The sequence below is a fragment of the Choristoneura fumiferana genome, chromosome 3 (assembly GCF_025370935.1).
Source record: "Choristoneura fumiferana chromosome 3, NRCan_CFum_1, whole genome shotgun sequence".
NCBI lineage: Eukaryota > Metazoa > Arthropoda > Insecta > Lepidoptera > Tortricidae > Choristoneura > Choristoneura fumiferana.
In genome coordinates, this window is record NC_133474.1 from 18,700,811 (window position 1) to 18,717,116 (window position 16,306).

A 16,306-nucleotide genomic window follows, 5' to 3' on the forward strand; every position below is an offset into this window, starting at 1 on the left:
TAATTAAGAGTTCAAGTGTGCAACAAATTTCGAAATATTTAAAAAATGCCGCGTCGAATTGGCTGGTGTCTAATCAGCAATCGCTGGGTCATACGTACCTACTTGTTATTTTTAAACAGATTAGAAATTAAGCTGTCAAATTTGATGTTTCTCAATAATTCAACACTGTTATCTGTTCCAAATAAGTAAGCAAATTAAGTAATCGCACAGTCGTATTTTTAAGCATTTCCTTTGCTTGTTATTGATACATGATTTAATAACCGCAGCATTTTAGATGGTTACTGACACATACATTAAAAAAAAAACCGGTTTTTTTATTGGTTATGCTATAAGAGCTACCTTCGTACCAAATTTCAAGTTTCTAGGACAACCGGAAGTACCCTATCAGTTTTTCGGTTACGCCAATTTGAATGAAAACCCATTTTTTAAATCATGATTGTATCTTTTAATTGAGCTTGAAAAAATGGCCCTATGGGCGTCCATTCATAGTGCTAAAATAATAAAGAAAATTTGAAAAAAAAATAACTTGAAACTTTGATACTTAACTAAAAATATACGTCCAAATAATGTGCTAAAATAAAATTTATTATTGTGCATACGACATGTACTGTGAGTGCGTGCAAATCTTCATCTCGCATGAATAATTAACTAAGATTTCATCTATTTATATAATTATATATATTTATTTTTTATATAATTAAATTCAATAACAGGAACTTTAAGTACGTTAAGTCTAGAAACCGAAAGTATTTGTCGGTAACTAATCTATGAAAGTATATTTTGTAGAAAAAAAAAATATTTCAAAAATAGTATATTTTGATACTCCTTACCTCTAGTAAGTATGCCACACCTAATTCATTTAGTTTTATATAATTTCGCTATACCTACCGATTCGTAAAACATCTACCTTTCAAATTTCAAATTTGTGACAACCCTTCCTTACTTGCCTAAATACCTATACAGGCTGCGGTATCGCTCAACTTCAAAGGCGTCGGCCTACTGTAGGGAAAACTTGTTATACTGTGGCATAGTTAAAAATCAAACAGATGTTATATTGTATATTGTTTACACATTTTATTTATCATTAACTTAATTAACATTACAACAGTAAGCACCAGTAAACGCGTTATCTTAACTGCGAGCTTATCACAGAGAGCTTTGGAATACCTATCGAAAACACGATATTAATTACCTATTTCCAAATGTACCCAGAAATATATTTTAACTGATTTACCCAGTAATCTGGCAGTGTATTAATCATAGACTGCTATGAGAAGTTATTATAAGCCTTTCATTTCTTCAACGTGTACACTTATTACGGTTATTTTGAATAGTTATTGAAAGAGCCGGAAGATATCCACTGCTGAACAAAAACCTCCCCCTTAGGACGCCACAATGAACAACTTGCCATTTGCATCCACCGGTTGCCCGTATCTCAGTTGTTGTCAGTTCATCTAGTGGGAGGCCTGCCAACGCTTCGTCTTCCAGTTCGTGGTCAACACTCGAGGACTTTTCTCCCTCAACGTTTATACTCGTATGTTCTTCGAGCGAGTGGCTCGCCCATGGCCAGTGTGATACTTCTATCCTTCTTATTATTAGGCCTGTAGCTCATACCTATACCCACGCCAACAGAGGTTAGTGAGACGAAACAAACAATGTACTCACTTTAACGTTTATTTTATACGCCAGAACATTGTTTTTCGTCTCATTGTGTAACTGAGTCCTCCAGTAGGCGAAGAAGGCGTACCTAAGGCTTACACTGCGGTATGTATAGATAGGTACTTGCAATCATCTCTCGATCTCAATCGTATTTTGCAATCATAAACAAAGTTCTCCTAGTTATTACAAATAAAGGATGGCGATTTCCGTCTTCATTGCTTTGAGATTGTTTTCAAAACAACCATATCCTAAAATACTTTCTTAACTATAATTCTACAGTAGCTCTAACTGGACTAGATTTATATGTTTATGTATGTATGTGAAGTACCATTTTAACAATACAACATGCTTTACAACCATTATTTCATATGCGCGTACGGAATAAAGGTGGATTAGTATCTTCTCAAAATGATAAATCATACGACTCTATAGCCAAAGCGATAACGAGTGTAGTGCGTAGTTCATTTTGAGTTTCATAATAGCTCATCCACTTTTACTACGTACTGTACATACATAGTACATAGTAATAAAACGTATAATATAAAAAAGGTAAAAACTAAAATCTCAACTTACATTTTATCCCATCACAATTGAATGTAAACCATTTTATATAAATTACCTACTTCTAGGTACTTAAATATAGGAATGTAATGTAGTATGATACACAATGTGTAATGTAGTAACTTCGCACAATTTACCACAAGTTTCAATACACTTAAGCCGCATTCACATTTGACTGTCGTGTTGTGTTGTGATGTCTCTCTTTCTCTTTATATAGCTTATGATGCGACACAACACAGTGCATCAGATAAATGTGAATTCGGTTTTAGATAGGTATAATAAAACTTCACGAAGTGGTAGTACATAAATGGCACCATTATTTAAACTCCATTCGAACAATGAAACAATTACTGTACTGTATTTATCAATTACATTTATAAAGGAGATTGTCAAGGTTTGGACCCAATGCTGCCCAGAAATGAAAATACCTCCAGTTCCTTGCGTTACTTTATATTATAAAAAACAAGCATTTTCAAAATTGACGATTACTTCTGAGTTAACTAAATGACGATTAGTATTCTACTGTTCATACTTTAAACGGAACAAATAAATGATTTCCTATCAAAACGTTTTTTATTTCACGACTCCTGGAATAGATCTTAAAGCGCTTTAATATACAGTTTAGTGTCAGCCAAGGAGCATAATGCACTGTGTGTTTAGTCTGGGCAGCACTTGGTCCAACTCCCATAAAATGTGGTCAATCTCCTTTGTTTTTAATAGCTTTCAATATAAATATATAGTTAGTCAATTGATTTCACTAACCAGTGACATCACAGTTAAGTATTACCACTTAAATTCTATGATACAGTCGCGTTTAATATCTCATAAAAGTAGGTATGTTAGTTGATTGGTGGTGTCAATTAGCCTACTTCAACGGCAACACATAGACATTCAATTACCTATTTCTTTAAAATAGCCGGCCATGTCAGTATTTCAGTGTGCATTTATTGCATAAACATGTACACATTATTTTAAAAGTTAACGTGCGACATTGTCGCGATGTCCAAATAATTTGAGTTCCAAATAGAGTAACAAAACTTGGGCCTTACCTACCAAAGAAACTTAATTATTTTTGGGTTTGGCTATCGCGCAACTTAAGGTTCATTCGTTTACATGGAAATATAGTATGAAAGTCAAAAAATACGCTCATTTTGCCGAACTCTTAGAGAAGTGTTAATACTTACTTCTGAGTTTGACCAACGAGCTAGACAGAAAAAAAAACTAGTATTATCTAGGTCATCAATGGAACACAGGATTATGGGAATATAATAAAATATCGAATACAATTTCAAATAAGCAACATTTTAAAATCCCATCTTAAGTAGATAGAACTAGCAAATTTTGCGATTACACTTTCAAAAGTGTCCTAATTTTATCACACGTGGAATTAAACGCTATAAAGATAATTAATAACACTTAGATAGTGATTACCTCGATTCTTAAAAATAATGCAATTAGTGGCAAATAAAATAATAATCGAATGTAAGTAAAAAATATGCCTATCAAGTTTGATTTCAAATAAACAAGTGTTTTCACAAAAGTTCTTATAACATAACAAATGACACCTAACACCTAATCGGACTTTGATTTTTGTTAGCAATGCCAATTATTTTAATAACTGCACTTTACTAGTTAATATAAAAAATTACGACACAGTTCCACCTATAAAATAATCGTGATAAAAGCAAAAATCTATTTATAACCCATTACAAATTTAACGTGGCGAATATAAGGCAATGTATGTCGTATTTTCTCCGTACTTTATTCAGTACTTTACTTTTTAAATATTGGCTAGATATACTATACTACAATCTTTGTTTGCGTTATAGGCAACATTCTTCAGGATAACCATTCATCCTCAAAAACCCTTAAGGTACAAACAATATTCAAGTTTAACGGCATAAAACAGCCCTAAGACACTCAATTCAGTGTATTAACACGTGAAATATATGTATACAAACTTACCCTAAATCATACCCGACTATGCTGTCCAAATCGTAGTCAAATATTCTGTAGTCGTACTTGTACAGCTTATAGAGCCTCCTTATGAGAGGCAGGTCTAGTTGGGAGAAATATTTGTGTAACTTTTCGGCAGTTCCCGACGTGTGAGCGAGACGAGGGAACTCTACTTCCGAAGCGTTAATAGTGTGAAGAGCTAGCAGCGAGTCGTCCAGTAACGTCTCGTATTTACCTGGAAATAAAGAAATAGTTTTAAAGATTATATCCATAGGCTTTCGTAACTCAAAAGGAAAGAATCAAATTTGCCTGCCAAAACCCCTATCTCAAGAACATGTAGAGATATCAAGTTGAAATTAAATCTAATCAATTAAAATTGTAAAAAAACTACTTGGTTATGTACGACTAAAAAAATACATTATTGTTCAGGTATGTTTTAAACTTTTAGTTCTTTCGTGGTTACTTTATACACAACGCAGGCAATCTATTCATCAGACGAGACGATGTCATAAGGTCGCTCCCCATGACTACGAGTTTCATTCATCGCGATACAATCAACAATCCTCAAATTTAACTGTGCCATCACTGTCACAGCATTTACGTACGGACGCATTTTTCAAGCAATTAATTTCCATCAGGCCATATTACGTCAGCGTCGACGTAATTATTATTAGCAACAAATCAGGTTCTACTCGACATAGTCTCTGCGTTCGTGTTATTCGACATTATAATGCGTCTAGCTTCGAACCAAAAAAAACTATACAAATACATGTACTTATATCGTCATTACTTTGAAAAAATCTCGTACCTAAAATCAATATGTCAACAAGATTCATGTTCATAAGGTCCACTCAGAAAAATTATCTACTTTGAGATACGAGTTTTTTTTAAAGTAGTGACGATAGCACGGCCGGCTATGTGATTTTAAATGTCCTGTTTTTTTAATGGCAATCCCAATTCTTGATGATGTGCCAATTGGAAGCAATTAAAGGAATGCCAAATGGAAGAAATAGGATGCTCTGTACTGGGCTTTATGATGTATCAAGGACTAGCAAATAAAACGCCGTCAACTTAATAATAACAATGTAATAATTAGTAAATAATATACATGCGTCTTGAAAAAAAAAATGTCCGGCAGTTAGATTATCGGACAAGTATTTTTTCTTTTGTCATTTAATCAAAAAAATCACAAAAAACGCATCGATATCGATCCATTCGTTTGAGATTTACGATGTCAGTCACAGAAGACAGACAGACATAGGCGTAAAACTTATAACACACCACTTTTTGATTCGGGGCTTTAAAAAAATTAAAGTACTAATTTATAACCTAACTGACAGAAAACTATAAATAGTCGTATTCGCCTTGTAAGCGCTAACAACGACTCATTCCGAATATTTACCTACATTAAAAGGTCAGAGGCAGCACGCCGTGACGCAAGTCGCAAAATGGTTACGAAAATTTGCTAACGCGCATGTATGAAAAACATTGTGACAGTTATCACGAAATTTATATCCTGAGGATAATTACAAAGTTACGCAAAGGCTATATATTACGCAGCTCCAATATTTTTTAATTTTTTCCTTTTTCATTTTTTGACGGTAGAAACATTCTACACTCTACAGATATAGTTAAGATATTTAATTTTAGTTTTTTAATACAATTCTGTATTTTTTATGTAAGTATTCTTAAATTTTATACTGTAATTTATGTAAGTATATTTATTTTATTTGTTTGTAATTGTTTATTTTAGTTTATTATGAAAAATATTGTCTGCCAAGTTTCTTGCGGCGCATTCTTCTTGGTAATGATGGTCTTTCCGAAGAGCCCTTTGTGGCCTGCTAGCAGAACAAACGTTTTGATTTTTTGACGCAACATGAGACAATCATGAATAATCGGTCAAGTGCGAGTGCGAGCGACTCGCGCATGAAGGGTTCCGCACCTCCGTACAATGTTTTAAAAACAAATAGTTCAGTTAATCATTTTTTGTAAAAAAATCTAATACAAGCTTTTTATTGGCGGTACTTTTTGCCCCTGGTTACCAAAGTAGGTTGTCGTCAAGACGATGAGACCAAAATCGATGCGGTCGTGTCGTTTAATTACAGAGTTCCTCTACCTCAGAGATCAGCTCTACGTTATAATAATATTGCATTTTCATCGGATTTATACATGCATGCAAAATTTCAGCTCAATCGGTTGAAGATATCCACTTCAAATTTAAGTTGAAATATTAATTCCACCCGAACAAACATAACTACTTTACATTAAAAGTTAATAAAAACATATCACCAAAACGTAAGCACTAGGTGCAAGTATTTATAATAAAGAACAATTTTAAATTCTCATCCTCTTTGGCTGTCGCGCTGTCGGAGGCTGAATAGCGCTTTAGAATCTTGCCATGCGCTGCCGCGGCGCCCACGGCAGAAAAAAAATTTCGTGATTAGTGAATAAATCTTAACCTGATTTTTAATGTTGACCTTGTAAATAAATAGTGTTACTTAGTATTAATTATAACGGACATTTTTTAGTGTAAAAAACATTAAATACAGCGGCTGTGAGTGCTTTATTGAAGTTGGCTTTTGTGAAGTGTGTGTAGTGTGTGTCGGAGGTTTGCGGATCATAAATTGTTATTTTTAGTCTTAATGCTGCACAAAAAAATAAACCACTGTCTTAGAGACAATTACTAATTATTATATTATCGAAGGTTTTATAAAATCGCAAATTAATAAGTAGTTAAACATTAAAAACAACATAGGGTCACTCGCGCTGCCCCTAGCAACTGACGGCCATCATCTTGGCAGCCTAGCAACCAAAAACTGCTGAATGAAACACGTTTCTTGTATGACGACCCCCTTTAATTTTAACTTTATTTTATTTTTAGTATTTGTTGTTGTAGCGGCCACTTTGATACATAATCTGTGAAAATTTCAAGTGCAAGTTATTACGGCGCAAGAGATAGAGCCCTGTGACAGACGGACAGACAGACAGACAGACAGCGGAGTCTCAGTAATAGGGTTCCGTTGGCACCCTTTGGGTACGAAACCCTAAAAAAGAGTCAAATAAAATATATTCCGAACACATTCGTCCAGCCGATTTAGCGTGAGAGTCACAAACGCACATACTTACAAACCTATTCGCATTTATGACATCAGTAGGATTATGTTATAGTAAACTTAACCATGAGATTGTCAAGGGCTTTTCGGAAATATAAACAAACCGATCATTTACCGGATGGGCTGACAAGCCAAGGTCTCCGCTGTGTCTTCCTTGAACGAGTTAACGCAAAAACAAATCAAACTTTGCTACTCCTTTACGATAAAATGACAGGACGGATTTGGATGGAATTTGGTATGAAGATAGCTGGAATACAACAAAGGCTACTTTTTTATCCCAATATTCCCACGATATAGGAATAAAATCTCGAAATAACAACCGCTGAGCTTAGAGTCATGAAATTTGGAATAACACATACGCTAGGTACTTTTTATTTCGGTATTCCCGAGGGGAATTTTGGAAAATCCCGGAATTTCTTTTCAACTGCTGTGTCGAATGATTTACACAAACAAACATTAGTACAAGAATAAACCTCTTTGTCAAAATAATCCATATCCATACTAATATTAATAATAATAAATGCGAAAGTGTTTGTGTATTTGCATGTTTGTGTGTTGTATGTTTGTCCGTATTTCACGTCGAAACGACGACCGGGTCGGATCGACGTGATTTTTGGCATAGAGATAGTTTATGGGCCAGAGAGTGACATAGGCTACTTTTGATCCCGGAAAAATGCACAGTTCAAGAGGGAACAGCGCGCGATACCCGAATTCCACGCCGGCGAAGCCGCTGGCAAAAGCTAGTACAAAATATTTTTTTTATATAAATAATTAAGTTTGCCAGAGACACCCATAAAGAACCCAAACGTCGGACTTTAGGTAAAACAGTGACTATGCGAGCGTACCTCGTTAATTTTTAACTCTTGGCTAATTCATTGTTCAGATAAACAAATTTGAGTGCTAAATTATAATTGAAGCTATGTGACCCAGCCTTCACCGCTTTACGTGTCGCAATGTCCAGACTGGATTCTCAAGGTGTGTATGATCTGATAACTCGTATATCATACATCACCCATTACAGGTGAAACTTGATTCTAGCATGGCATTCGAAACGGCGCAAGTTCAATCATAGGGTGCGTGGATGTAAATTAAATGTTTAGAGGAAGGTGAAGTCGAATTTCATCCCATTCGTATCCTCGATTGTCCGCAAATACCACTTTTTTTCTCAAGAAAGTGTAATATCGCAAGAAAACTTTGAAACATATTTCTAGACTAAAATATTAACTGTTATGTACACCTGTGGCAAAGGATGAAAATTTTCGTAAGGCAACCCGAACCAAAAGAAAAACGAGCATAAAGCGGCGAGAGATACTTTAGTTAGGTACCTATACAATTACTTATGTACAGTTGAACAAATTGAATCATCATGACCTAGGGTGGAACCTTTTAATAATCAATTTTGTTTATGATTTCCTCGACAAAAGTAAGAGATGTCAACATGACATTAGTAGAGCACAAAGGTTCCACCCTGCTGGGTCATGATTCAATTTGTTCGACTGTACATCTAACACGCAATGAAGCACGAATTACAGAAAACATTAAGGAGGAAAGGGGTTTCGAGCAAAATTTATACATGTCACCTGGTAGGGAGTCTTGAACAATCACTAAAAAAATAACGTTTCCACGATGCAGATCTGAATGCACCTACCTACCACATACCTAAAGCATGTTTCAATGAACTAAACCACTGGTTTCTTTTGTTTTGGGTAAAGATTATTTAACGCCCTACTTTAGCAGCCCCTAGATATTTATATTAGTATTAGTACAGATTTTGCGAAGTGATCATTTAGTTAGTTTCATGGCACGATAAAATCGAATCGCTGCATTGTGCAAGCGGTGGCCGTTTAGGGCGGCCTAAAGCTCTTTACTTGTTACAAGAACCGATTTAATTTCACTAGAAACATAATTTACTTACCAACTAAAGTATACTTGATAAGACAAGGATGGCAGAGGCTGGTGATAGGCTGCCAGTGCTCGTTGTTGACAACGTCAGCTAACTCCTCGCTCCTGTTTGTGAGGAACAAGATGAACTCTTTAAAGGTCACATCGTTCCCATGCTCCAGAGATTCGGCGCTGGGGTTACTTCTGTATGCCTTTATGATACGCCTGCCGACGCGATTCTGGAAAAGAAAGGGTTAGGTTGAGGCGGGTCCACATTTGTGATAGATGTGATAGAAGCGCCAAAGACTAATCATGATCGTAAAGCCTAGTTTAGAGGTGCAAGAATCGTGTAAGTAGTATTACATTACTGCGCTCGATTGACTACTTCAAACTCGTTCCCTTTACGACCTCGCAATGTAATACAACTTGCACCAGTTTTGCTGAGTGTCCAAACTGGGCTTTAGTTTGAAAGCGGAAACGTAGTCAATAGGATACGTGGTCAATAGTACTCGTAATGTCAGTAATTCTGACAACACATAAAAATACTAATCAAATTGAGAACCTCTTTCGTTTTTGAAATCGGTTGAAAAAAGTTTAACCCATACAAAAAACCTGTTTTGCCGTACGGATCCCTTCGTGAGTCCGATTCGCACCTGGCCAGCTTGTTAACGTCGATATGACTTCAAGAAACACATTTTTGACTAATTTTGACTCTAAGCATTCCCTGGATAGAATAGAGTTCAAGTTGTCATCCAACCCACTTGTTTAATATTCTCTGACCGTAGCCTGGTGGGCGTCTTTTAGAAACTCCATACAATTAACCTGGTCATAAATAAATGTCAACCCGATTTGTAAATGTTACATTGTTTTCGGTGACTACGCTGCATATTTTTTCGCATTTCCTATTTCATTTAAATTTAAAATCTCTTCACGCACAGTTAGGCACAGTCAACAGAAAAAATACTTCTTCGAATTTTCACCTTAGAAACCATTGCAACAAGATGAAAAATAAAATGTAGCTTAAACCTTGCCAGAACTATGATGTGACGGGATGACGCCATGGCAATAAGAATGTAATTCGGTGTAGGGCAACTCCCAGTTAACTTGGCAACAGAGAATCTGCCGAAAATGGGACAGAAACCAATATTAGGGTCGAATTTAGGGGGTAGGGTGGGTTTTCGAGTGGCGTTCGGGAGCAATCGGCGTCGTTGAGAGCCTCCACCACTCGCATTTGTAATTTTTTTGTGGCTATACGTTGTTATTTCACACCAGGAGGGTGAAGACCAAATAGTTGCATACTTTCGCAGGCAGGTAGGTTACTTTTAACTTTTTCCATTGTGACACGAAAATTATTCATATATTTGTATGGATAATTTTCGTGTCACAATAGAAAAAAAACAGTAATTTTAACTACCTGCGTTAAGGTGTGCAACTTTTAGGTCTTCACCCACCAAATAGAATACAAATTATTTTTTTCAGAGTTACCAATCAATTTATAGAATGATCGCTTCTATTAACACAAATACATAAAATGAACGCAAGTTTAAAAATATATTATTTGACCTTGGGTTTTTTTTTTGCTTCAAATCATGCAAGTTAATTTTGATCCACTTCCAGTGGTCGGATTGACTTGAAATTTGGTATGGTATACATATGTAGGTTGAATGACAATGCAAGTACAGGCAACAAAAAATATGGTCATTAAAAAAGTTTTTATTAAAAAAAAACTAAATTGATTGTAGGTATTCCATAAATCGATTGGGCTTAATACACGCATGCGTAGTGCAATGAACTCTAAAGCCGGTGTTTAAAGAGCTAACGGGTATTATAACAATGCAGTGATGTAATAATAATTATGGTTTGTGCAAATATACTCGAAGCTCGTTCTTAGAATTTGTATTCTATAGGCAAGAGATATTTCGCTCTGAAACGTTTGAAAACTTTTAAAATTTTGGATCTGTTATTTTTTTTTTAAAGTTGACACTACTTTTACACTATCTCTACTATGTGCTTCGTTTTGTCTGTTTGTAATATATTGTTGTGTCTTGTGTTGATGTGCATAAATGATTTTTCTTACTTTCTTCATTTAAAAATGTAACAGGAGAACGACGTTTAAAATTACATCACTTGACAATACAATTTAAAAATGGTAAATATTATTATTTCAAGTGATACTTCAATAAAAAAAGTATTGCTACAAACTATGTCACAAATTCAATTGACTAGTTGTCAACATTAATTGAATTTACTCATGTTGGTATCCATCACAGTAGAGAAATGCAAATAGGTAGCACATAATACCTATAAAAAAACTCTACGGTCGTCTTTGTGGCATGGTAGCTTATCGTTTAACATGCTAGACGTGATTATAAAAGTGTGAAGATTAATATCTTTAGTCATACTTCGAACAACAATGTGCTATAATAGGTCGAAGTAAGTGTACAACGATTTCTATTCAATTACATGTACTTACATTTTATAGTTGATTTTATGGTATATTTATTATGATTGATTTTTGGAGTATTTTTGTATTTTTTATTTCAACTCCAAATTTGATACTTTTACGGGTATCCCGTGAAACCATATCGTAAATACAAACTAAGACATGGATGCACAGAAAAACCAGAAAAAGAGACCAGCACTGGGAATCGAACCCAGTTCCTCAGCAATCCGTGCTGCTGTGCGTGCTATGCGTGTCCTATAACTAACACTGCTGAAAAAGGAAGAAAAATTTGTGTCTAGATTCCTGTCCAGCAGTGGTGTAGGGGTTATAGCACGCAGCACGGATTGCTCAGGGCCTGGGTTCGATTCCCAGTGCTGGTCTCTTTTTCTGTTTTTTCTGTACATCCATGTCTCAGTTTGTATTTACGGTATATTTATTGTTAGTCAACCAATTTGATTTCTAGGCTACCAAGAACCTTTTCTACATGACATTCGTCATCCGATAAGAATTAGGTATTGCAAAATAAGTAACTGTCAAAAAATTCATTTTTATTACAATCTTTTTTGCTGACTGTACTTGCATTGTCATCTAAACTGTATTCCGTATCAAATAATAAACAGGGCAAGCTAATGAAAAGCTTGTAAAAATAAAGCTATTTACTGATAAGGGGCCATGGTGGCCCAGGAATCAAATTGACTGAATGTAGGTACAGTCACCAGCACCAATATGTGACACAGTAAAGCGTGCATAAATATCTGGTACGACTCTATCTCTAGGGCCGGTAAGACGTGTCAGATATTTTTACACGCCCCGCTCTATTGCAGATATTAATGCAGGTGACTGTACCTACTGTATACTAGACCGTGTTATATTACAATGTAATAACAATAATCCACACATCAGAAATAATAAGACAATATTCAGGAAACCTGTCACTATTGTACCTTTTTTGTCAAACTTTAAACCTAAAATTGCTAAAAGTGACTCCGAAGCGGTAATGTTTCGTGTGCACTGCCTAGTGCCTACCCCATTTGGGAATACAGACTGTGTGTGTGTGTGTGTGTGTGTGTGTGTGTGTGTGTGTGTGTGTGTGTGTGTGTTGTGTGTGTGTGTGTGTGTGTGTGTGTGTGTGTGTGTGTGTGTTGTGCGTGCGTGCGTGCGTGCGTGCGTGCGTGGTGAGTGAGTGGTGCGTGCGTGCGTGCGTGCGTGCGTGCGTGCGTGCGTGCGTGCGTGAGTGAGTGAGTGAGTGAGTGAGTGAGTGCGTGCGTGCGTGCGTGCGTGCGTGCGTGCGTGCGTGCGTGCGTGCGTGCGTGCGTGCGTGCGTGCGTGCGTGCGTGCGTGCGTGCGTGCGTGCGTGCGTGAGTGGTGAGTGAGTGAGTGAGTGAGTGAGTGAGTGAGTGCGTGCGTGCGTGCGTGCGTGCGTGCGTGCGTGCGTGAGTGAGTGAGTGAGTGAGTGCGTGCGTGCGTGCGTGCGTGTGTGCCAAATCCCAAACTAGGCAGAGCCTTTACCGTGGGATCTTGGAGTGCATTATACCTACTCGAAAAAAACTGACAGTAATTTTTATGCTTTCAGTTAACAGCTTAATTTTCAATAATGTGTAAATACAAGACAATGCTAATAAAAAAATTGTTTTGTAATCGGTCATAAGTCAACATTGTGACAGTCAATTGTTATCAATCACTTGCAAGAAACAAGGTCAGTGGAAATTTCGACTGTAGAGACAACAATCTGTTATCTATTTGAAAGTTGCTATATTTAAGTTTAAGAAAATCTGCCGAAACTAAGACCGAATACCGAAACTGGGTTCGTGTGCGTTGTTATTCCGACATTAAATAGAATGATATTCATTTTTTACAGCTACCAATTTATAAAATAATTTCTTCTATGAACACAAAAATTAACGCAATTTTAAAAATATACACTAGATTCGCCCTCGAATAAAGTTTCGGTTTAGGTTTCGGCCGAAACTTTACTGTTTCGGTTGCAGAGATACAGGTTTCCGTCGGGCACTAGTGGGCAAGGGATGGACCTACAGTCAGCTAATTTGATTCCTGTAGCCGTATTTTTTAAAGTCCTGTTTACTGAATAAATAATTTCAATTTGAATTCAGTCGCAGGCTGCAAGGTTACCGACCCCTGGTCTATAACAGTTTTTATAAAATGACGTTAAATGTCATTACAAGGCGGTTGTCTGGTGGCCTAGGAATAAAATTGGTTGACTGTACTTGGGTTGGTGGCGAACTCTTTACGTTATGTCCTAATGCCAACTCTGCTAGCAAGGAAACCAATGTAAAGTTTAACAAATAAGTTATAATACCTGAAAATATTTGGCACTTGGTGTCACTCCCTCCAATTTGTTTCTATAAGCTGACAGCAGCCTCTCAAAAGGATTCCGTACAATGATCATTTTGTGATAGTTGTCCAGCATGAAGTCTCTTTCCTCCTTTGAAACGGAACTCAGATTCCGGAACATTCCTGGAGCATGCGCAATGTTGCCAGGAATTGATAGAACATCTGTATTGTTCCACTTGCCAGCCAGTATCATTAATACTCTCTTCCAATTAGTACAGGCCACCTTTAAAAAAAAGTTTGTAAGGACACAGATAGCAAAAAATGGAATGAATAAAACGGAAATTGATTTCTAAGTATAAGATTTTTTTTTAATATGTACATTTAATATGATTATTTAATAAAGGTATTTGGATTGTTTTTAAGTTAAGTTTTATCATTTTTTCATTTGTAAATTAATCCATATTTATAAAATTATGCTTTTATGTTAAAAGTAAAAATTTATAAAATAATTTTATAAATTTAAAATAAATATATTTACTTAAAAAAACTATGTATGTGTGAGTGATTCAGAAGCTATAAATTATGATGGAGTGATTAAATACTTGATTAGATTTAGGATAACATAGAATTGTAATTACTCAAACATCCTTACTAATATTATAAATGCGAAAATAACTGTCTCTCTGTTGGTTGCCTTTTCATTCTTAAGCTGCTGAACTGATTTAGATGAAATTTAGTATGGAGATAGTTTGAGACTCCAGGAAGAATGGTTTAAATCCCAGAGAATTGTTTAGTTCCCGCTATATTATAGCAATAAAAACGCCATACTGCATGCAACAGATTTGCTTATGGTATAATGTACCAATTGCAGATGTTACTAAAAAAATATATATAGTAATAAATGAATCCTTATGGCGACAATTAGTATCATATAATTTTTCCATACAAAGTAGGTATGTATATTTAAAAAAGAAGAACACAATACTAATTACTGGGCCTGGGAGCTTGAAATTCCGCAGAGGGCTTCCTTTCATCATGTAGAGTTGTAGACTAGCAGAACAGACAGGTTTTTAGAAAATCCGTAAAGGGAATTAGCATATGAAGTGGCATGGAAAATCAAAACTGATAAAACTACACATTTGAAATTTGATTGTTTAACAAGAAATTTAATTTTTTACATTAAGTCTTCCAATGAGGCTGCTGGCATAGTCAAACAGGTGCACTAAAGCCTCGAAAAAAAATGAGAAAAAAAAGTTGAACAAAAATATATTCCTTGTAAATTCAAATTTATTATTTAGGAATAGCAGATGCAAATTAAGCCAAGTATTTTAGAGATAAGGAGGGAAGATAATTTTCATTTATTTTTGCGAGGGCGAAGTAGCGTTTATAAGCTGGTATACCTACCTATATTAGATAGATCATATAGATGTACCCGATGTTGATACAGTCTCAAAGTAGAGATAAAAATAATATACAGACCTAACTAATTCTGACCAATATCCCCAAGGACAACTGACGTAGGCAAGCGTCCGAAACTTCCAAGAACGTTTTAAATCATTAGGCCAACTTAAGTAAACAGCAGACGAGTTTGCCTTGAGAACTCACCTTTGGCACGTAGCAATATAAGAGTTTCCGATGTTCATCTATTAAAATGTGTTCCAGCCGGTTCACTGGCAAGTCATCTAGAGTCCATCTTGGAGGAAACCGGGAGCAAGTATCTTGAATCAGCTCTTGTCGAGCCAAATTCAAAGACTGGGTCAACTCCAAGGAGTGATTCTTCGCTTCCACATTATTTGATATTTCATAGTAGTTACCGCACACACAGAGAAAAAAGTTTATTAACACTAGGTACTGATCTGCGACACGCATTTTTCACAGTGATTTGAAATTAACATCACACAACTTTTCTTTCTAAATCACAACTTTCGTCTTTTAAATGTGGGGCACGAGCGCTAGCGTTAGAAATCAATGGAATTATGCTTGATTCAGATTCTTGATAAGTACTGAGTGGGTTTTTTATTGATGAAAAAAGCTTTCATTTCACAAATGTTTTATTTTTGTTATTTTATCGAAAACAGTGTTTTAACTAGACACACATTAACTCCACGCAGCTTTGACAGATTTACTGAATGAATTAATGAAACAGCAGGCAGGCAGAGCGAGCGAGTGCGGTGCGGAGTGGTGGGGAGGCGGAGTAGAGTGAAGTAAAATAAAAAGCGCTAAGCCTACAGCAGGGCTACTACGAAACTCGAAACTCGAAGTTCGTGTCGTGCGGTTCTTCTGACACTTATACGAGAGCGAGAGGGACCGCACGACACGAACTTCGAATTTCGTAGTAGCCCTGCAGAGCTACAGAATCGAAAGAGATACACGATTACCAAGGAATTTGCTTTTCGGAATA

General features: G+C 36.0%; 1 protein-coding gene across 1 annotated transcript; it reads right to left on the bottom strand.

Annotated features, from left to right (window-relative positions):
* Positions 1 to 1,049: 1,049 nt before the first annotated feature.
* LOC141426866 (carbohydrate sulfotransferase 11) lies at positions 1,050 to 16,103 on the bottom strand. The gene is made up of 4 exons (XM_074086090.1): positions 15,511 to 16,103; positions 13,931 to 14,188; positions 9,205 to 9,409; positions 1,050 to 4,411 (listed from the first exon to the last, which is right to left on the bottom strand). Exons 1-4 carry the CDS (start codon positions 15,772 to 15,774, stop codon positions 4,182 to 4,184), a joined length of 957 nt encoding a protein of 318 aa, XP_073942191.1. The 5' UTR covers positions 15,775 to 16,103; the 3' UTR covers positions 1,050 to 4,181.
* Positions 16,104 to 16,306: the final 203 nt, after the last annotated feature.